Source organism: Triturus cristatus, chromosome 10 (genome assembly GCF_964204655.1).
Source record: "Triturus cristatus chromosome 10, aTriCri1.1, whole genome shotgun sequence".
In the NCBI taxonomy this organism is placed as follows: Eukaryota; Metazoa; Chordata; class Amphibia; order Caudata; family Salamandridae; genus Triturus; species Triturus cristatus.
The window spans coordinates 284,616,963-284,639,977 of NC_140593.1; the positions used below are offsets into that span (position 1 = coordinate 284,616,963).

The 23,015-nt window shown below is 45.1% G+C and overlaps 1 protein-coding gene across 5 annotated transcripts in view; it reads right to left on the reverse strand.

Annotated features, from left to right (window-relative positions):
• CDK14 (cyclin dependent kinase 14) overlaps positions 1 to 23,015 on the reverse strand; it is a 2,110,677-nt gene that overhangs the window by 845,001 nt on the left and 1,242,661 nt on the right. For all 5 annotated transcript variants that reach the window (XM_085631156.1, XM_085631160.1, XM_085631158.1 and 2 more), the window contains one exon: positions 13,906 to 14,026. In XM_085631156.1, coding sequence (XP_085487282.1) covers positions 13,906 to 14,026 — 121 coding nt within the window. The remainder of the gene's footprint in view (positions 1 to 13,905; positions 14,027 to 23,015) is intronic.

Consider the following 23,015-nt stretch of genomic DNA (forward strand, 5'->3'; position numbering starts at 1 on the left):
AAATCGAAGCCTAAGTTAGACCCCAGCCCTGTCTTAACCTCGAAAAGTTTTACTCACTGGATAGAGTCCTCACTCGACACAGTCATCGCTGTTATATCTAGCCACAAAAAGGTGAGAGAGAGAACATCACCATGGTATTCGCCTAAACTTCGATCACTAAATCAAATTTGTAAAATACTGGAGAGGAAATGGAGGAAACATTATAATGGAGTAAACATAAATATAGAGAGTCTATGAAACTTTACCAAACTGAAATAAAAAAAGCAAGCATTTTACTATGAAGAAAAAATTAATTCCGCAGCTAACACTCTCTGAGAAATTTTCCGCATAGCGAAGAATCTCCTAGAGCTTCCACCCTCAAACACACAAGTTGTCTCGTTTACCCGCTGCAATAAACTGGCAGAATTCTTCTGTGGAAAAATTCAATATATTTATAATGCGTTTTCTGGTTCTCCATGCCCCAGTGATCTTCTAGTAATGGGTAAGTCCCTTCCTCCAATTGAGCATTCACTGGAGGAATTTCCTACCATGAATTTGGATACTTTATCGGAAATTTTCTCCCAAATAAAATCTGGCTATACTCTCCACCTAGCATGCACAGTTAAAGAAGTAGTGCTTCCAGTTATACTAGAGGTGATAAACGTATCTATTTCTTGTGGTCTAGTTCCAGCCCCTTGGAAGCATGCCATGGAACTGCTCTCTTCCCCCCGTAGCTCCGGTCTACTGTCTGCCGTGCTGTGCCTTTGCCAGGCAGGTAGGGGTTTGAGCCCAGGTTGCCTCCTGTGATGTGATTCTTCGCTCGTTTTCCTTCCACACTTGTACCCCCATTGCCTGTTTTGCTTGTTGCACCTATTTCCAGTGTCTTTACTGCTTGTTGCACCTTTTCCCAGTGTCTTTACTATTGTTTACTGTTATTACTGTGCCCCACTGTTTTCGTGCCATCTTGCCCGTTTCTCCCGCTAGTTTTCCCTGCTCCCCCTTCCCACCACTGCTGCTGCCCCCGTGGGCCCTCCCCTCCTCCGTTCACGCTCCCGCCTCCCAGCTGTGCCTCCCTCCCACCTCCCCATATAATGCAAGCCGCAGCGTGGTGAGCGCTAGCAGGACCTCTGACCTCGGCCAGGGACCTGCTCTCTCCCCACGTAGCTCCGGTCTGCCGTCTGCTGTGCTGTGCTTCTGCCAGGCAGGTAGGGGTTCGAGCCCAGGTTGCCTCCTGTGATTCTTCTCTCGTTTTCCTTCCACACTTGTACCCCGATTGCCTGTTTTGCTTGTTGCAATTTTCTTCCAGTGTCTTTACTGTTTTTTACTATTATTACTGTGCCCCACTGTTTTTGTGCCATCTTGCCCATTTTTCCTGATAGTTTTCCCCGCTCCCCCCTCCCACCGCTGCTGCTCCCTCGGCCCCTCCCCTCCACCGTTCACGCTCCCACCTCCCAGCTGTGCCTCCCTCCCACCTCCCCCATATAATGCCGGCTGCTGCGCGGCCGCGCCGCTGGTGTGCCAAAGGCAAGCCCATGTGCGCCCATCCGTGACCAGCGCCAGGAACCCTGGACCGCTGCACCACCAATGCGATGACCCAGCAGCATTCCATAAACTCAACCCAGGCCACAACAACAACTGCAAGCCAGCATCACCAACCGACACCCACAGACTTACAGCTGTCTCCTCTGCCGGCACACCTACAGCACCGCCAAGATCACGGACCCAGCACAACCCGCCCACAAGAACACAACCAAACCAAAGACCCTGCAATGCATCCTCCTCAATGTCCGATCCCTCCACAAACACGCTACAGAAATCTGGGACCTCCTAGACAACACAACCCCGAGTTAGCGTTCTTCACCTAAACCTGGACCAACACCACCTCGGGACCGGACATCGCCATCACCATTCCCCAAGGATACAAGATACTCAGGAAGGACCGCCACACTCGCCCAGGAGGAGGAATCGCCATCATCCACAAATCCACCCTCTGCCTAAGCACACTCCCCGACGAGACCACAGACCTGATGGAACACCTACACTTCAAGATACTGACCAGCCCTTCCACCACCCTCCAAAGAACCCTCATCCACTGACCCCCTGGACCCCGAGGACCTTTTGCCAACTCCATCACAGACATCATCAACCCGCATGCCCTCGCATCCACCAACTACACCCTGCTGGGAGACCTCAACTTCCAGCTCGACAACCAACTGGACCCTAACACCACATCCCTACTGGACAACCTCCACAATATTGGACTCTGCCAGATCGTGACCGAACCCACACACTCAGCAGGACACACCCTCACCCCCCTCTTCACAACAGGAAACCCCATCACCTTCAGCCACACCACCAAACTCCCATAGATTGACCATCGATGCGTCCACTTCACCTTCAGAACACCCACCATCCACAGACACCAGCACCTGCTCCCACGAAGAAACTGGAGCAGAATCACCGATGACCAGCTCACCTCCTCACTCAGCAGCTCCACCCCAACCACTGAGGAGAACGACGACCCCAACACCGCAGCCTGAACCCTGCACAGATGGATCTCCGACAGCGCCAACACTATAGCCCCCTCAATTAAAACAACAACATCCACTCCAAGAAATCCAGATTGTTTACCACCGAACTTCGAGAATCCAGACGCACTTGCCGCCGCCTCGAAAAGACCTGGAGGAACACCAAATCCACAGAAGCCCACAACAACTTCAGAGCCGCCACCAACACCTGCCACCAACTCATCAGAGAAACGAGGAAAAAGGTGATAGAAGACAGAATCTCCACACATGCACACAACAGCAAACAACTCTTCAACATCATCAAGGAGTTCGCCCAAACCACCAGCGAGTCTACCGACATCCCTCCCTCACAGGACCTCTGCGAGAAACTCAGCACCTTTTTCCAGCACAAAATCAAGAGCATCTACGACAACTCGACAAAGACAACCAACACACTGAACCTCACCAACCACCCCCGACACCCTGAAGCCAGCGATCAACAACTGGACAGCCCTCACCACCGAAGACACACTGAAGACTATGAGGTCAATGCACTCTGGGGCCCCCATGGACCCCTTCCCCCACCACATCTTCAACAAAGCTGCCGACACCATTGCACCCATGCTCTGCCACACCCTCAACAGCTTCCTGGCGACCTCCTCATTCCCCGATGACTGGAAACATGTCATGGTCAACCCCCTCCTGAAGAAACCCTCAGCGGATCCCACCGACCTCAAAAACTACAGACTCATCTCCCTGCTCCCGTTCCCAGTGAAGGTCATCGAAAAGACCATCAACAGCCAACTCGTCACTTTCATTGAAGAGCACATCATCCTCGACTCCTCCCAATCCGGCTTCAGAAAAAAACCACAGTGTGGAAACCGCCCTCCTCGCCTCAACAGACAACATCCGCACCTGGACAAAGGAGAAACAGTAGCCCTAATCCTCCTCAACCTCTCACAGCGATCCACACAGTCTCTCACCGCACCCTAATACGCAGACTCCACGACGCAGGGATCCAAGACAAGGCCCTTGACTGGATCAGCTCCTTCCTCTCTGGCAGAATGTGGCGGGTCAGACTCTCCCCATTTCTCTCTGACCCTACACCAACCACCTCTGGAGTCCCCCAGGGGTCCTCCCTCAGCCCTACGCTCTTCAACGTCTACATGGTCCGCTCGCCCCCATCGTCAGAACCCACAGACTCAACATTGTGTCATACGCAGACGACACTCAACTCATTCTCTCCCTATCCAACGAACCCAACACCTCCAGACACAACTTTCGAGAAGGCATGGAAGCCGTCGCCAAATGGATGAAAAACAGCTGCCTACAACTAAACACCAACAAAACAGAAGTACTCATCATGGGCTCAAACCAAGATGCCTGGAACAACACCTGGTGGCCCCCGCCCTCGGAATCCCACCCACCCCCATGGACCACACACGGAACCTGGGAATCATCCTGGACTCCGAGCTCAAAATGGACCGCCAGATCAACTCCGTCTCGTCCTCCTGCTTCCACACCCTCCGCCTCCTGCGCAAGACTTTCAAATGGATCCCCCTGGAACACAGAAAGACCGTCACACACGCCCTAGTCACCAGCAGACTCTACTACGGCAATGCACTCTATGCTGGAATAAACAAAAACCTCACCCGCAAGCTCCAAAACATCCAGAACGCCGCCGCAAGACTGATCCTCAACCTACTAAGACACTGCCACATCTCCCAGCACCTGCGCACACTCCATTGGCACCCCATCGAGGATAGAGTCACCTTCAAGCTGCTCACCCATGCACACAAGGCCCTCCACGACACCGGACCAGCATACCTGAACAGCAGACTCAAATTTCACGCACCCCGTAGGACCCTACGATCAGCCCAGCTCTCCTACGCCGTGGTCCCCCGCACCAGAAAGACCAGATCTGGAGGCCGATCCTTCTCCTTCCTCGCGGCCAGAGCCTGGAACACCCTTCCGCTCCACCTCAGACAGGCAACATCACTCCCCATCTTCGCAAGAAACCTCAAAACCTTGCTCTTCGACAGACCCACCTCCTTGATGGACCAGAATTTTCACCCCTCCCCCAGCACCTTTGAGACCCTCACGGGTGATTTGTCGCACTCTATCAAACACCTGATTGATGGTGAAGGCTCTGCTTAAAAAGCCAAGCCTAAATCCTGACGTCTTGGGTAATTACCGTCCCATCTCTCTGCTTCCTGGGATCGGTAAGATCTTAGAGAAGTACGTTAATATGATCCTTTCTGATTTCTTAGAAACTCACAAAACTCCTGCACTACTCACAGACTGGTTTTCGCCCGTAACATGGAACAGAAACCGCTCTGCTGGCCGTAGTTGAAGAATCAAAGAGAATTCTTGATAAGGGAGGAGCAGTAGCTATCATCCTCCTCGATCCAAGTTCTGCATTTGATACAGTCAATTTTGATATTCTTTAAAATAGACTTAGCACAGTCGGAGTTTCAGGTGGCTCCATCACCTGGCTCAGGTCCCATTTAGATGGTAGATCTTTCCAGGTATTTGCAGGAGACTCCGTATCCAAGAGTCTATCGCTCAGCTGTGAAGTGCCTCAAGGCTCGTCCATGAGCCCCACGCTATTCAATGTGTACATGAAACTGCTCTCAGATATTATTTTGCCATAAAGTATCGAAATCATCACATATGCTGACAATACACAGTTGGTGGTCGCTCTCAACCACCATTAGAGCATTCCATCCGACCTGGAAGCATGCTTAGAGAAAGTAGCATCATGGATGGACCACTCCTGTCTCACACTTAACGGAGGAAAAACAGAGTTAATGCTCCTGGGCAACTCTCTGAGTATGGATTTTAATCAAGCTTGGCCAACCTGTCTTGGCCCTGCCCCGACTCCTAATACTAAAATCAAAAGCCCAGGTGTTTGGTTGGACAAATTCTTTAAATTTGACCACCAAGAAGTGATGCTGGCAGGAGCCTGCTACAGTATTCTTAGACTCCTGCGAAAAGTCTTACCCCTCCTTCCCATGAGGGCAAGAAGAATCATGGTCCAGGCCTTGGTCCTCTCTCGTTTGGACTACGAGAACTCACTTTATTTGGGAGCTACTAATTCAACGATAAGGAAGCTCTAAGTCATTCAGAATTGTGATGCTGAGTTGCTGCTTGGCACGCATAAAACTCAGTTGGCTAAGCCAGCCTTGAAGACTTTACATTGGCTTCCAATCTTAGAAAGAATAAAGTTTAAGTCTCTGTGTATAGCCCACAAAACCTTATAGGGGAAGGGCCAGTTAATCAATGATTCTCTCATCCCTTTCTATCACCCCACGAAATGCCTTTGCTCAGCTAATCTAAACTTAGCCGTAATCGTTAAAAATAAAAGGGTGAGATGTGGAGGCAAGTCCTTTGCGTACAACGTAGCTAGACTCTGGAACACTCTTCCTTTACATCTTCATTCAGAGTCTGGACATCTCCCTTTTCAAAAGCTTTTTAAAACATGGTTGCTCCAAAATGCCCCTCTATAAACCATTTAGCTCTTTCCTGTCTTGCTGCTAGCGCTTGGATGCTTTAGGGTAGCTATGCTCTCTATAAATGCTGTTTTAAATTAAGTTCAATTTGCATGCACATATTAACTTCCCCACTTTGCAGAAAATGCACTGATACTGAAAGGTGTAAGTATTTATCTAATGTGTTTGGGCTGGTTTAGTCTGGTATATGCAGAGATGCAATATAGCGGCCCAAATAGGGAAACAAACCTTCCAAGCTCATTCTGTCTTGCTAAAATCATTGGTGTATCTCATTGTTTATAGAAAAACCTCAATCCTTTACACCACATCAAAAAGCCTTTTTATAGAACCTTCTCCTCACTGTTCATACCAGCTGGAACTATCTGTTTATTCTTGTTCTCTTAATCTCTTGAATAAATAGGAGCAGTCCCTCAAACATAACTGAACCCATGACTGTGGCTAGGCCCATATGTGTACAGATGCACATAAATGCATCGTGAATGTGGTATTCAAGATTATTGCACAGGAACACTTCATGAGGCACGGGTAAATAGGAGAGCTTTATTATGAGCACCTCATTTGCCGATTAATCCATACCTACTGACTGAGTTGGCACTTAGAACAGAGCAGACCTAAGACATTCTTAGCAATGGAGCAAACGTCGCTTAGCAATGAGGTACGGGAAGTGCTAAAAGAAGACACCACAATGAGTCTACATTTATATGATGGCAATACAACAACTGATAAGTAGTTAATTCCATCTGAATGGCACTGAGAAGGATAAAGGCACTTCCAAGTAGTTATGGACCAGGGAATGAAGTTAGAGTCCCCACGGTGAGCTTGAGAACCCTACTCTGTCCCCATGGCTGATAGCTACCTGCACGCACTCTTACTTTTTATAATGTAGCAGTTGTAAATCAGACCTTTGAATGTGTCTTATGATTCCCAGTATGTTTCCTAAGATACTATTATTGCATGGTACAAATTTAGGTGGAAGATTTCTTTAAGGTGCTGTAATTGGTACATGATTAATCAACCACGTTCATTCCTCCAATTTCAGAAGTAACAATGGCTACTGGGTAACCTTTAATATAGAGGAGTGAATTCTTTTGTTTTAAGGCCCCTAGAAGGGAATAATCATTTTGATGTTTTGAATGAGAGTAAAGTATGAGCAGACCTCTAAATGCTAGCCTCTTGAGGGATCACACAGAACGAGCAGAGGCTTTTTAGCTGATTGCACAATGCTCACTCTTCACAAGCAGGTGATATGTAAAGAAGATCCTATTATGTGTGGGATAAGTTTGTGTCAGAGCTTGTCACAGCTTTTGGCAGTGATGGTTGCTAGTAGATATTGGATGATTGACAATACACAGCTGCGCACCAAACTAAGCAATTTGTTATTTACAAGGTGTGAGCCATTCCAAGGATTAGCAGTAAACGTTTGATTAAAAATATGCTTTAGTTCTAGTTTTAACCTTTTCAGTTTTCCATTTTCATATGCTGAAGGCAATAGCAGAACCAATTTACCAACGTGTGAATGTATGGATGGCTGGATCCATACCAGTGTTTCAAGAGAACTAATGGTTATTGACATGAACAAAAATAAAATTTATTGTTTGTAAATTTATTTTATGTAGATATCCTGAAAATCTGGCATGGATCCAGCCTGCCTCATTCTAAAGACTCCTTTACCATAAATCGGAGTTTCATGTTCCGATTCTCTCTAATATAATAGCCTGTCTTTACTTTCTCCCTGATAAAGATTTTTGTGACATTATTTAGCCAACTCTTTTTAATTATGATAATATTTTTGTCTTTAGACATTCTATCAAATTTTGGTAGGCTTCGAAGATAAATTCATACACTAAATATAAAATTGAAAAATTACATTGAATCACAATATTCAAGCTGTAGACGGACAAGTTACTTACCTTTGGTAACGTCTTATCTGATAGAGTCATGATCTAGCCGCAGATTCCTTACCTTTGAATTTCCCAAGTGTCAGACTGGATGAGGAAGAGTTTTCTTTGAGCAATACCCCTGTGCGCCGGTAGGTGGCATCTGTCCGCTCCGCTTGATGCTGTCGGCGTCATCCACACCGTTGTGAATTTCGCATCACCCATATAGGAACCACCTCTGCGTGCTGACATCAGTTACTCTTCATGGCTTTCCACGCCAGAAGCGTGGAGCAATAAAGTGCACTGACATTGGTGTGTTTTGAGCAACTCAGCCCTGACCCTAAAAACCTGTCCACAGTGTGGGGAGTACGGGTGGGTAGGTAAGGAATCTGCTACTAGTTTATGTCTCTACCAAAGAAGGCATCACCAAACTTGTCCATCTGATCTGGCCGCAGATTCCTTACCTTTGAAAAGATACCCAAGCAATACCATCCCTGGCAGAGGGATTGCGGACAAGTTTGGACCAGGAAGTCCTGCAGGACAGAGCGACCAAAAAGGCTGTCCCTGCCGACTTGATTTTCCAGGCAGTAGTGCTTGGTAAACGTGTGCAGGGTTGCCCACGTTGCTGCCTGACAAATGTCAAGGACTGGAACTCCACGTTGCAAGGCCATGGTAGCAGCATTAGCGCTGGTGGAATGAGCCCATAAGCCTTCAGGAGGCTGTTTTTTGGCTAGAGCATAGCAAATTGTGATGCAGAGGACGATTTATCACAAGATATAGTTCTTCTACACTGCACAACCTTTCTTTGTTCCAACTTACCCCATGAAGAGTCGGTCATCCACCCAGAACTCTTTAGTGCAGTCAAGGTAGAAGGACAACGCTCTAGTTTGGGTCCAGAAGATGGAATTGCTTCTCTTCTTTAGAGGGGTGCAGAGGAGCATAGACAGTGGGCAAGATAACAGATTGCCCCACATGGAATGGTGTTGCCACTTTCGGTAAGAAAGAGGCCATAGTGCGAAGCACCAATTCATCAGTGAAGATGGTCAGGTAGGGAGGTTTGGATGACAGAGCCTGAACTTCGCTCACCCTCCTGACAGATTTAATTGCCACTAAAATGGCTGTTTTGATAGTAAACAGCTGGAGGAGGCACTTCTGCAGAGGTTCAAATGGAGAACACATTAGAAAGGGGAGAACCAAATTAAGGTCCCACTGAGGCATTATGGAAGGACAAGGTGGGAACATATGTACAAGTCCTTTTAGGAATCTATTTACTGTGGGAGATTTAAATAATGAGGGTTGGTCTGGCAGCCTAATGAAGGCAGACAGGCCTGAAAGGTACCCTTTGAGTATTTCCAGTGCAGAGCCCTGCTTGGTAAGGATCAAAATAAAAAGTAAAATGTAAGATTGGGAATCAGAAAAGGGAATCAATAGACCTTTCTGCACAATATTTTACAAACTTGTTCCACAGGCAGGTGTTCGATGTCTTGGTAGAGGAAAGCCTGGCTGCCAAAATAACATTAAAGACTTCGGAAGGATGGTCAAACACTATCAACTGCCACTGCTCCATCGCCATGCAAGAAGATATAGAGTTGACAGGTTAGGGTGGAGGAACCTCCTCTGCTGCTGCGACGGAAGATCCTCCTGAAGGGGCAGCTTGATTGGATGATCGATGCTCAGTTCGAGAAGCTTGCAATACCAGATTCTCTGTGCCCAGTCCGGAGCCACAAGAATGACTTGGACCTGGTCGCTCCTGATATTTTTGAGCACCCTGGGCAGAAGTGATATTGGTGGAAAGGCATATATGAGGCTTGAGTTCTACTCTAAATTAACGCCTTCGAAACTCCAGTGCTCAAAACTGCTGACATTGCGCATTCTCGGCAGAAGCAAACAGATCTTACCAAGGCTCTCCCCATAGTTGAAAGAGACCTTGCCCCACCTCCAGGCGGAGATGCCATTTGTGATCCACTAGGCATCAACGGCTGAGTTTATATGCCCTAGTGTTCAGAGAACCTGCCAGTTGTTGAACCACCAGGGATATGCCCTTCTTTTCCAGTCACATCTAGAGACGCAGGGCCTCTCGAAAAAGGGTCCACAAGCCTACCCTGCCCTGCCCTGCTTGTTGCAGTACCACATGGCGGTGGTGGTGCTCGTGAACACTTGAACCAGCTTTCCTTTGACTGAAGGAAGAAAGGCTTTCAATGCCAAGCGAATCGCTCAGAGCTCCAGCAAACTGATGTGGAGTCCGGATTCTGCTGGAGTCATCTGACCTCCACCTCTCCCAGAGGGCCGCCCATGCCAGAAGTGGCTCATCTGTCACTACTAGGTGGTCTAGTTGGGTAAAGGAAAAGGGGTCTGCCTCTGACCCAATCACGGTCGGTTCCCCACCACTGCAGGTCCTGTGCAGTTCTCTCAGAGATCTGGACAATGTCGGAGAGATTCCCCTGGTGCTGCGCTCACTGGAACTTCAAGTCCCACTGCAGAGCGGCATCTGGCATGTGTCACTAGCTGGATGCAAGAGGCACCGCATCGTCAGAGTCATTTTCACTGAAATACAGGATAGAGGCTGAAACATTGGTATAATAGCCTTAATATCCTGGACTCGCCGTTCGGGAGAATAGGTCCAAAACTGCAGTGTGTCCAGAACAGCTCAGATGAAAGGAAGCATCTGAGGGAGAGCCAGGTGTGTCTACGGTACATTGATAGTGAACCCCAGTGAATGCAGGAGTCTCACCATTGTCTGGAGGTGGTTGATGACAGCCTGGGATGAGCTCGCCTTCAACAGCCCTTCATCGAGATAAGGGAAGACTGGCACCCCTGATCTACGCAGATGAGCTGCGACCACCGCCATTACCTTGTTGAACACCCGAGAGGCGCTGGTTAGGCCAAAGGGGAGCACGTGAACTTAAAGTGCTCATGACCTCCCATATACCGCAGGTAGCGCCGATGAGCAGGCACGATGGGAAAGTGAAAATAGGCATCCTGCATGTTCAATGCTACCATCCAGTCTCCTGGGTCCAGAGCAGACAAGACTTGAGCTAGAGTGAGCATCTTGAACATTTCCATTTTGAGGAAGTAGTTGGGGGCTCGCAGAACGAGGATAGGGCGCAGGCCCTTTTCCTTTTTCAAGACCAGAAAGTAGCGGGAATAACAATCACAGTCTATTTTTGTCACCAGAACCCTCTCTATGGCTCCCTTGGCCAAGAGAGTCATGACTTCCTCCTGGAGAAAAGGCAGGTGATCCTTTGTTAGCCAGCCGTAAGTTGGAGGCATGGAGGAAGGGGTAGTCTCGAAAGGGGAGGGAGAAGCCTATTTGAACTATCTAGAGGACTCACCTATCCGAGGTGATGTTCTGCCAGTGGTGGAGGTGATGTCTGATCTCGCCACCAACTGGCTACCGATGAAGGGCTAGATTAGGAAGGTTTGGAGACTGAGGTTGCAGGGGGGATGCTAGATTGACTCGACCTCTGGCCACTCAAGCAATAAGGTTGGAATGAGTAGTTCCCACGGCAATGCAGAGGTTGTTGAACTTGCATGGTCTTGTTGCTGGGGCATGGCTGGTGTGGCTGAAAGCCCCTTCCAGAGCCGCAAAAGGAGCAAAAGGCAGACTGGGGACGAGTGGCCACTGAAAGGCCCATAGCCTTGGCCCTAGCCTGTGGGTCCTTAAAGTGCTCCAGCACCATGTCTGCCTTGTCCCCGAAGAGAAGCATGCCATCAAAGGGCATGTCCATGAGAGTGCCCTGGACAATCCCCTGCAAAGCCATAAGTCATCATCCACGGGTGGCGTCAAACAGCCATCGCCGATGAAATCTCTCTGCCCAGCGAATCGGTCGTGTCGAGACCAGAAAGACAGACAAACATTACCACCTCTCCCATCTAATACTGCTTGGGAGAGGATGCCCGGTGCTCCTTCAGGACCATGGCAGCACTTGCTCAATTGCCCTATCCGGGGGTGTGGAAGGGAACGTGTCTTGGGATTTAGAGGCTTGGACTACCAAGCTCTCGGGGGTAGGGTGGGTGGTGAGGAAATTTGGGTCAGGGAGATGGTGTTGTGCAACTGTTCAATTCACAGGAGCACCTATGCTGGGCTTGGACCAGGTTGCTAGTAGGACATCAGTTAAGGCCTTGTTGAAAGGCAGCAAGTGTTCCGAGGAGCAGACACCAGTCTGGAAGACCTCTGCCAAGATATTGATCTTGACTGCCACAGAAAAAATCTGAAGGACTTAGGACCTCAGCTGCCCTTTGCACCACCTACAGTGTATGATGCTCCCTCCCCCATAGCCACAGTAGGGGGAGAAAGCAGGCCAGAGTATGGTGAGGTATCCAGTCTGCTGGCCTCACCCAGTTACTCAAACCAGTCCATTTCTTGATAAGGCTAGTCTTGTAATGGTTCCAGTGACCCCTCCCAATGTTCCTCCAGAATAGGGCTGAAGAAGCGACCTAGAACCCAACAGTTCTATTTGCACGAGTATAGGTGCCGATCCTGCTCCGTGTTGTCAGGGATAAGAATGGGGCTGATGCCGCTGCTGGGTGCCGGTGGGAGCCTTGGCACTGGGGAAGGTCAAAGCGGCATGAATGGCCTTAGTTTGGTTTCATTGGTGCATCCATGGGGGGTCATCAGCGCTGGAACCGCTGGCACGAAACCCGATACAGCCCCCTCTAAGGCTCAATTGCCCAAAGGCACACGTGTACGGTCAGGCCACCCAAATATGAGGCACATGGCATCGTAACATTCATTGAGCTGGGTGGGGGTCACTCCGGGCTCCAGGGAAGGTTGGGAAGCAGGGATCTGACTCAGGCACAGGTTCTGAGGAACCAGGCCTAGATCGCCAAGACTCCTCCGTCAAATTGACTGACAGATGGGTAGAGGTCGAAGCACAATTCTACTTCTGATGTTTCTTGTGCTTCTTAACTGACTGACTCAACAACTTCGATTGAGAGGATGAAGACTTGGGACCTTCCCCTTGACTGGGACCATGAACGAGACCTCCGGGGAGAACAACAGGGTGCCGAGCACTGACCCACAGGCAGCTTTAGGGAACACTCCCTCAAAACTTTTGGAGCCATTGCCCGTCAGTTGGAGCACGACCTTGAGTCGTGGTCGCGCTCCAGGCACCAGAGACAAAGCAGGTGTGGGTCCGTCACCGGCATGGCATGGAGACAGGCACTGCAGGGCTTGAAACCAGAAGTCTTCTTGGACATGAGGAAAAAACCTAAAAAGAAGGGGTTGACAAAATGTTGAAACAAGCCTGTCAAAAAGTGACAGAGGTACCTCTTTTCCGGATCTGTGCTGGCTGGTGGGAGAATGAAAAGAACTGACGGCAGCACGCCAAGGTGGTGTCTACATAGTTGACGCGGATGTTAGCGGCGCATATGACGATGACAACATCAAGCGGAGCCGACTGATACCCCCTACCAGTGCGCAGGGGTATTGCTCAAAGAAAAATCTTCCGGATCCAGTCTGACGCCTAGGGAATTCAAGGGTAAGGAATCTGCGGCTAGATGTCTCTATCAAACAACTTATGTCATTGTTATTTTATATTCACAATGCAGCCGAAATGGAATGTGGCCACAAAAATGTGTTTGAAAATGCTAAACTTATCAAACGAATGCAGCTACATGTGAGTGTATAAAAATAATGCAGAATTCATAGGATTTACAATATTGAGTAATGCTGTGTTTTTTAGAGGAGTGTTGGCCAACATTGTCCTGAAGGCCAGATCCATGCCAGATTAACAGTATAATCACTATTTAAACTGTTTCCATTTCCATTAAATGTACAAACATTTAAAATGCATTTAAATTACATTTATATAGCGCTTACAACCCCAGACAAGGCGATAATGTGTATATCCTCAAAATCTGGCATATCTCAGATTAAATATATAACCACTACATAAATAAATGATTTCCATTTGCATCCATTCAATTAATATTTTTTCAGTGTTTACATCCTAACAATCTTGCATGGATCAAGCCCTCCTAAATCTATTCTGGTTATGCTTCATTTACAGTAACATAAAAAAAACTTACCACATGTCAAGACAGGTGGAGTACTCTGTGGAGCCCAAAAGAACATCTGGAGGTCTGTACCACAGGGTTACTACTTCATTCGAGTATGTGTGACTGGGGACTGACTTAGCTCGAGCAAGGCCTATGGGAGGAAGTAAAAGAAGGATAATATCATGAGTAATATAAACAACAATCAAGCCCAACCCATGAGTCAAGACATTTAAGGCACATCATAGGTTTGGGAACTATGTTTAACCATTACTGGATAAAAAGAATACCAAAAGACAATGGTACACTATGCAAAACCTTCAAAATAGCATTTCTGAAAACACATTTTAATACTACTAACAGGTATGTTAGCTAGGTGTGATCCACTGCAGTGTTCGCTGTTTGCTTTGATTCTGTTGTAAGGTACAATGCGCCTTGCACGAATTTAGGCCATTCATAAAACTAAACTAACAATCATAAGTGACAATAAATGCAGCCAATTATGTGAACCTGTGAAAATGTTCTCATTTCCTGAAAAAGTTTGCTTACTTGCACAATGAGCGTGTGAGACCATGAAAGCATAGACCTGGAGATTCCAATGTGCTGAGCTGCTATTATGCCACATTAAGGAGCTAAACACAGCATTTTAGTTTAATGGTCCGCAAATCGATTTGATGATGTAGGGCGTTCATGTTGTTATTTGCGCATAACTTGTCATTCTCATTCACTTACGAAGCACAGTTTTACCACAGGGAAATAAATGCATCTTAAACTCATGAGTACTGCCTCCATTTCAGCAGAAGTGTGAACATGGGTCACTGAAAATGCAAGGACAATCAGCAGGTATACACTGAGTATTTTAGTTGGGTTATTAGAAAATGGATCTCTTTGTATACAGTGCACTCATATTTGGCAAACTTTTGAAGATAAAAAATGTCTACAAAGCCTTAAAACTTTGAAAGCCAAGTCAAGATGGCCTTCAGTACAATAGACTAGGAGATATGTATTTGCCAGCTATCAGTAAGGGCAAGTCTTACATCATTTCCTTTCATCTCAAATTTTTTAACTTGGCTTCTACCTATGAAACTCCCTTTAGGGATGTTCTCTGTCACACATGCTCTTGAACGTATACCGCAGGCCTCAATTAAAGATCAAAGGCAACCACAATCTCCTCATCATTCAAACACTGATAATACTCAACTCCACCAACATTTCACCAGGGTTCCTACCCAAAACCACAACCTAAAAGCATTCCTTTCTGCTGATAAATCATATCAAGAACCTTCCAAAACATTAGACAATCTAAAATTGAACTAATATTCCTCAAAATTGAATGCATATGCATAACCAGCTCTATATCTATATATCCTTGTTCAGTTGATTACACCCAGCACCAAGGTAAAAACCAAGAGCAACCACACTTGAATCAAAGGTGATGCAACATGAAGTTCACCTGCTGATGCTGGAGAGTCTAAGGTCAACATAAGGCTCTAATCAGGACTTCATCAGTTGTTTTTACTTATTCCTAAATTAAAGGACCCAATAATTCAAATCGGAACCACACCATTCAAACAAAATGGCTATTCGATAGGGTGCCCAAGAAGCTCTTCTGTTATCCCTGTCATTATTTAATACCAATGTGCCTCATTGTTTAGATAACTCTCTTATACTCAACAATGGGTACATTTGTATGCTGATGGTACTGAAATAAACATTACATTCTTCCAAAAGTTAAAATCTATTCTGTCTTTACAATATACCTATAAGTGCATAAATGCAATCATGGATGTAAACCAAGTACCTTCAACTGAACAGTAAAATCACAGATTTTATTGTGGTGAATGGCTGATCTGGCCTGGTCCCTCAATGCTCCTTAATGTGTTTTCACTAGAAACAGCTGTTTCGCGGATGGTAAAGAACCCCACTGTAATATCACATTTGCATGATATTAAAACATTTCATGTCTCTACTTTGTCAAGAGCATAGGTCTGTGGTGGTAGGAGCAGCAGTGAATGGTTGTCTTGACCACATGTACTTTCCATACATTTACCTCCCAGCCAAACATATTTGGTCTATGCCACTTATGAGCTTAGAAAATGGCCAATATGCAATGGCCAGGTAGAATCCATATTCATTGTTGTTGTTGTTCGATGTTTAAATGCCTTTAAGATATTTCTCCAGCTTACCTAAAAAATATATATTCACCCGAGCATGTATTTAGTAAAAATGAAGGCCTATTGCTGCCTCCATCTAACAACATACATTTCATATGGAAAAAAGTGTACAAAAAGGTGATGGGTGGAAGGCTTGAATTAATCTCAGCCTACTCGGGCTGCATCCCTCCATTGGTATTGTGCACACCATGCCATCTCAGTTTGGAGCCACTGATATGGAAATAAATCTTGACCCTTCTCCAATGGGAATGGTCCAGCCTGAACTGCCAGGCCAAGTCCTCCCTGAAGCGGAACACAAGCCACCCTGGATCCTTTTGACCTTATTAGGGCTCCTCAGCCCTTTGTAGTTTAGTTTATTTGGATACTTTAGTGTGTCACCCTAAGTGGGATGTGTATACCCAGACCAAGGTCTGAGACAATCTTAGAATAGTAGAATTCACAGAAAATGAGAGTGCAGAAAAAGTAGCAAAGATGTTAGAGATCTTAGAAATAAAGTAAGCAAACAACTGCTCAATAAATCAGTGAGAAAACAGTAAAGGATCCAGAGTGGGAGGAAAGAGTAACCAATGAAGGTTAGAGTTTAAGTATCGAGAATCATGGACTCTATCCTAAATCAATTTTTCTTAAAAAGTCTGCTAAAGAATGCAGGTGCCCTCTTACATAAAGCCTTTAGAAACTTTTTTAAACCTGCTTAGCTTAACAGGAAATTAAGTGTTTCATATAATAATAGTCTTTGGATAGTGTGCACAACGCTGCCAAACAAACAGTCCTTTAATCAAGTCTTCCCTAGCCAAGTGGGGAAAAATACAAAAAATAAGATTCAGGGCCACCACAAATCCTGGAATTCCATGTTCTTGATACTGCAATGCTGCAAAGCCCTCCTCCTAAAAGCCTGACTTTTTTTCAAGGACCTGTACCATACCCATAAATGCATCTTCACCCCTTGCCCCCTCCCCCCGCCAAAAGTGATACAGCAACAAAGTGTGGTATTTAGTATTAAATCTGCAAGTGATCTTAGGGCACATCAAACAAATGTATTCACCTTAACCACTAAAAATGCCGCGTTGCCAAAAGAAATAGTCACATCACAGTCCAAGAATCCATCAATTGCAGACCCCCATTGATGACCATTCCCACTGAAGAACATCTCCTCATCTTTAGAAGAAAAGGTGCAAACTCATTTTTAAATCCTGAAGTGCCCATTCTTCCTAACCAAACCTGAGTGAGATTTAGCTTGCAAAGCATGCAAAACAAGTAATTCATTCATTCAGTTGTATTACAATTCTGAAACTAAAGAGACAGGCTGTATTGCTCTATGGGCAGTTACACTCTAAAAACAGAAGTTATCTTAGTCAACAATGTGAGGATGCACAGCAATGTTAAGCTATCAATAGGATGACCCTGAACAGATGTTCAGTGAAAGTAGAGATGGGTAGCAAAGCTATTGTGACCCCAAACTGTGAGAGGTCTCACGGTCTTGCAGCGCAGTTCCTGTTATGAGCTGCATGAAAGAGTTATCCACCAGAACATCATCATGCTATCTGAAATTTCCAATGCAAGCCCTGGAGCTGTGCTGCTGGCGCTGAAGAAATTCACCTGCGAGGATCCACTGCATCAGCCTGGAAGCTGAAGCACCCACTTGGGTCTGCCCAGGTCTCAGCTGCCGACTAGCAGGTCCGATGTGTTGTTCAACACTAGTGGCACAGAGAGGTACGAGACTGCCATCAGCTGTGCAAACTTCACCAATGCTGACAATAGAGGGTGTGAAATGACTGACCGCAACAGACAGTGCCATTGATCCACAACACCATTAAATGGGTAACAGGGGACTGAGTTCAAACAAACAGAGACTGTACCTAACACATGCAAAGGTGAATCCTACTTTTAGAACACTAAACTTTGCCAATGTGAAAATTCGGTGCTTGAAGACTTATGAACTAACCTATTAACTATCCATTGGGGTATTAGTGATCTGGTCCTGTTCCTAAATGCTGCCTAACCCACACCTTTAGTTAAATTAGCTGAGACACTGGGAACTTGAGGGGATAATCAGGCATCATAAAGGGTAACAGCAATTCACTAGAGCTTATTAGAGAGAACACAATCCTGTAACAAACTTCCTTTGCAGTGTGTCGTGTTATGTTTGGTTGAATGATTAAAGTACTTTTTTTTAACAAAAGATAGATTTGGGGGATGGACAACAGGTTACACTGCTGTTGTTTGACTGTTGAGCTCTGAGATGTTCCTGCCCAGAATACCTCCCGGAGAAGTCTTTGACTGCTCATCCTCAACTTACTGAGAGTCATATGTAGAATGAATACACTTGGCACAGTTTATAGAGCCCTAATATATAATGGACCCAAGGACACCATTGGCTAACAACCACCATGGTTGGGGTCCCGTAGCCCAGTCTACCATCTGGCCTTCCAAAAGGGATCTGACAGGTAATGGACTTTTCAAATTTAAGCCCCCTACCTGCAACTACACCATTCCTAGGTAAGACGAAGAGATGGGACAAGAGGAGTATTTACTTTGGCCATCCCTTTCTTTTATTTTCATTACTTTTGAGAGGCAGTTTAAGGGCTTTGCAGACACCACCCTCTGCCTGTAATAAGGCTGCATGGTGAAATCGACTTCGGTGGCCAACCACAACACAAACTTGTGTAGTGGTACTGCCAGAGACACGCCAAAGAAACCCCATCGTCCCCATATCCATGACTTATCCACACTGAACAATCTTTCTTCAAGTCCACACGTAAGCCCTGCTTGTATTGTTGTTTTAAGCAAAACGTTAATGACTCCTGATCCTACTTGTGCCAGTCAATCTTTGGGGCCCCTGACTATTGCTTCGCTCAGCTTACTTCAGTATCACCTATTCCAGTTCTAAGGCTATTCGTTTGAGCTGCTTTTAATTATTGCTAGATCTCTTAGTAAAGATCACATTTACACAGCTGACCTAAAAAATTTTAGATGTACAAGTCTTCCAATCCAGATCTTCTACTCACCTGTCCTTCTGAATATCAGGTACTACATTTTCGCTGTCATGCCAAAAAAAGGAGGCGGTCTCACTGTTATCTGAAAAACAATCTTCAACTGTGTCCCCAAACCTTATTAGCTCTGATAACTGTATATGACTGGGCCATTCCACAATTTGAGTGACCAACCATACCATCCTGACACATGTTACTAATAGACTCGTCCTGGCCACAATTTAGACCTGCAATTAATCCTCTGTGATGTGGTTAATGGCAGTACAACACATACAGTTGCTTGGTAGGATCACAATGCTGCCATCCTTCGTTGGCAGCTGCCACCTCTTTTCATTCAAATGCAGCAACCATGACTAATTACAAACACTTTTGGCATAACGGAACAAACTCAGAATTTACGGAGGCATTTTTGCTGAATCCCCTCCATTCAGTATCTCCACTGAATACCTTGAGCTCCCCAATATAACCTGACTCATCAATTCTTTGGGCTGTATCTCTTCAAGGCCATCATTCTGAGCCATGTGTGCATGGTTCTCCACAGAACCGAAGGCATCTAACCAAATTGAAGTAAAGGAGGATATGACAAATGTAAATTCTTGCATTAAGCAGTAACTATAAAAAAAAACCACGATACATTCAATATGAGCTACTTACTGTGCAAAACATATCATAGAGGAAGGCAGTTTCTCTAAAGAAATATTTAACATTCTTCAGTCGCTTGTCAATCATCTGTATTGCCACGTGTCTAGTCCTTCATCACAGTTCTTTTGTGACTCTATCTCAGTTTTCACTGAGAAAATCTCAGATTTGCCATAATTCCCTGCCTGCCCCATTATTGTAGCTGCTCTCTCCTTAACCCAGCAGATCCTCTAGGTGCCAGGTACTCACTCCCATCTGGCTTGGCTGTAAAGTAGTGGAATTATTTGCTTGCATGTATCCACTCTATAAACAATCAATTTCAGTTCCGCCAATCCCTGAAAACTTGGCTATTCTTTTTTTTCTATTTTGATACTTTAATCCTGCATGCATATCTTTCAGAATTGCATTCAGATCTCAGTATAGGAATATGTTGTGCTTGATCACAAGCTTCACAAGTGATATAGTATGGTACAGTACAGTATGTAACGGTGGTAAGCTCAAGCATAACACTCCAACCCTGATGGAACCAGTGCGTTCGTCTTCAAGCATGCATCCTATTCAAGATAAGCTGCATCAAATATAAAGCCAACAGAACGGCACCTCACTGTATGTTATGTTATCTATACTTCTTAAGCATAGCATTCGCAAAAGCTGCTTGCTGTAACATTAATGCCTAACAGAAGTTAGACTACTGCTTTTGATGTAGTGGAAATTTCATTTTATTTGTAGGGGTGCATTATAATTAAGACTCCCTGTTTTACTGATTTTTACAGATAAATACATACAGAAAACCATTTCTTTTCTTGTCTGTATTTATTTTTAAATGTGGATAAAAACGAAAATTGGGTGTTTTTTTAGTGATTCTAAATACACTTTGTCATGACTGCCAGGCCAATAACTGTGTGGATTGATATGTAAGGGTTAAAAATGAAAGACATTTTAGTAAAGAAGCTTAAACAGCAGATATGCACAACACTGATACTGAAATATGCATATTTTTATTGAAGTGCATTGATTTATCTTCAGCGAGTGTTCATATCACTGAAACCTGGCAGGCATTGAAGCATGACCGCATATTTATTGGGGAAATACATGTGGAAATATACCAGTTTCAGTTTTATTGTTTTCACAATACCCATAATAAATATGGATAAATACAGATCAAGTTGACAAAAAATAAATATAGATAAATACAGACGAAATTACAAAAAAATAAATACCATAAAACCGGGAGCCCTAATTATAATTACACTAGCATATAATCCTTTGTCGTATTAACAAAGTGTTAGGATCTTGAAGTGCAATATCGTAAAATGTGGTGTGTTTAGGCTATTGAATAGTAACGTGAAGAATTAATGTAGAAAGTAAATGTAACTAGCAGAAAACACTAACGTGAAGAACCCGTTTAGTGCAACAGACAATCATTCATGATTAAACGTGTTTATTAATTGTGTCATTTTACATGTAGGTAGCAATATTAACTGATCATGCCTAATTTCCTGTTCAATTTCATAAAGCTCATACGCTATTTCTCTTATGTTAGCTGAATCTTGTAGGCCTGAAATGCAATTGACCCGGAAGCCCTCGCTTTTGAAAGAACAGTTTGAATTCCATGTGTGCTGTGGATTTCGTTCTTTCTCACGTTTTATGTTGAAGGTGGAAGAAGCACCCTTGTTAGCTAGAATGCTTTTGTTTTATTAGTTAGGCAAGGAGAGAAGGAGATACATCGCGACTAAAGTTGCTAAGGGAAACTATTGTATTTTCACACCAGAAAAGGCCTGGAAATCAAGTTCAACGTGTTGAAGTTCAAGAACATCGCTGTCCCGTGGAAACGTTCCTATGAGATCGTGGTTGTAGTGGATGATGTGACCCGCAAGGACTCTTGGGAAGATACCTGTAATATTGAATGTTAACGACTAAGGGGAGAAGAATGCCATCAGTGTTCTTGTAGAAGTGAGCTCCCATACCATGTAAAGCTGAAGCTGGAGGGAGCATATAGAGAAAATAGTATTGGCGCCAGGATGGACCCCACAAATGAGTTTCCTAGATGATGCTGTAAAAGGAGGAAGGGCCACATATTAAATCCTACCTTCAAGGATGGACATAAGTCACCTAAATGGTGACCCTCCAATACTGATATCCATTAGTCTGGAAATCATTATGTGGTGATCAGTGGTGTTGAAGCCCACCAATGGGTCTAATAACACTACGTCACTGATAAAAGCTTCAGGAATCAGTAACATTAGAGAGTTTAGCCTTTGGGCCGGTACAGGGTCATACAGGGAACAGGGGAGGAGAACTGATTTTGTGATTTCTTATAGTAAGTGGCTAGTGACCTGGTCAAAAAGATAACAGTATACAGCTGCCCTGTACCTTTTCTACTCACCGTACAATCAAAATTGCATGGTTCAAATGGTTTGTCACTTTCCTCAATATGGTTTCCTTGGTAAATATTCGTGGTTGTTCTCAAAAAAGAGTAAGAGCTTGTTGCAAAATTCATAGGATGATATTGATACATCACATACATATTACATATTGATGACATAACATTAAATAGAGTCTTATCTCTTGTTTATCTTGCTTTCAATACGGTAAACTCAGTGAAAAGAATTCTGAAGACAACGCAGGAAACGCAAAATTACATCTATCAGGCAACATTATCAGATCAAAAAGAGGAAGAGGTTTTTCCCCTCTGACCCATGCCCACCTAAAATTTAGCAAATGGTTCCTGTAACAATTACATCTGCCCTTTGGCCCATCTTTAACCACATAATCACCACTGGGTACTTTCCTACCGATTGGAAAAAAGCCTCCATCCTGCCACTCCTGAAGAAACCCAACTTGAATCCGGAGGACACTTCCAATTATAGACCCATTTCTAGACTACCATTCACAGCTAAGGTCCTTGAAAGATTCTTAAATGAGGAACTGTCCTCTTTCCTCGTGGATGGTGACATCCTCGACCACCTGCAAAATGGCTTTCGGGCCCATCACAGCACGGAGTTGGCACTCATCATGGCCACAGAGGAACTTAGGCAAACCCATGACAGAGGGGGAGTGCTGCTCTTATCCTTTTAGATCTCTCTGCAGCATTCGACACGGTCAACCACGAAGTGCTGATTGAGCATTTGGCCTCGTTAGGAATCAGTCATAAAGCACGCCTCTTTCTCAGATCCTTTCTATCCAGTAGGACACAATCAGTGGCACATGACATATTCGTTTCCTCTGACTTTTCACTTCCCTGTGAAGTCCCACAGGGATCATCATTGAGCCCCACTCTTATTAACTTATACGTCACCCCTTTGGCCAAGTTGATAAGAAGCTTTGGCTTCACGTTGGT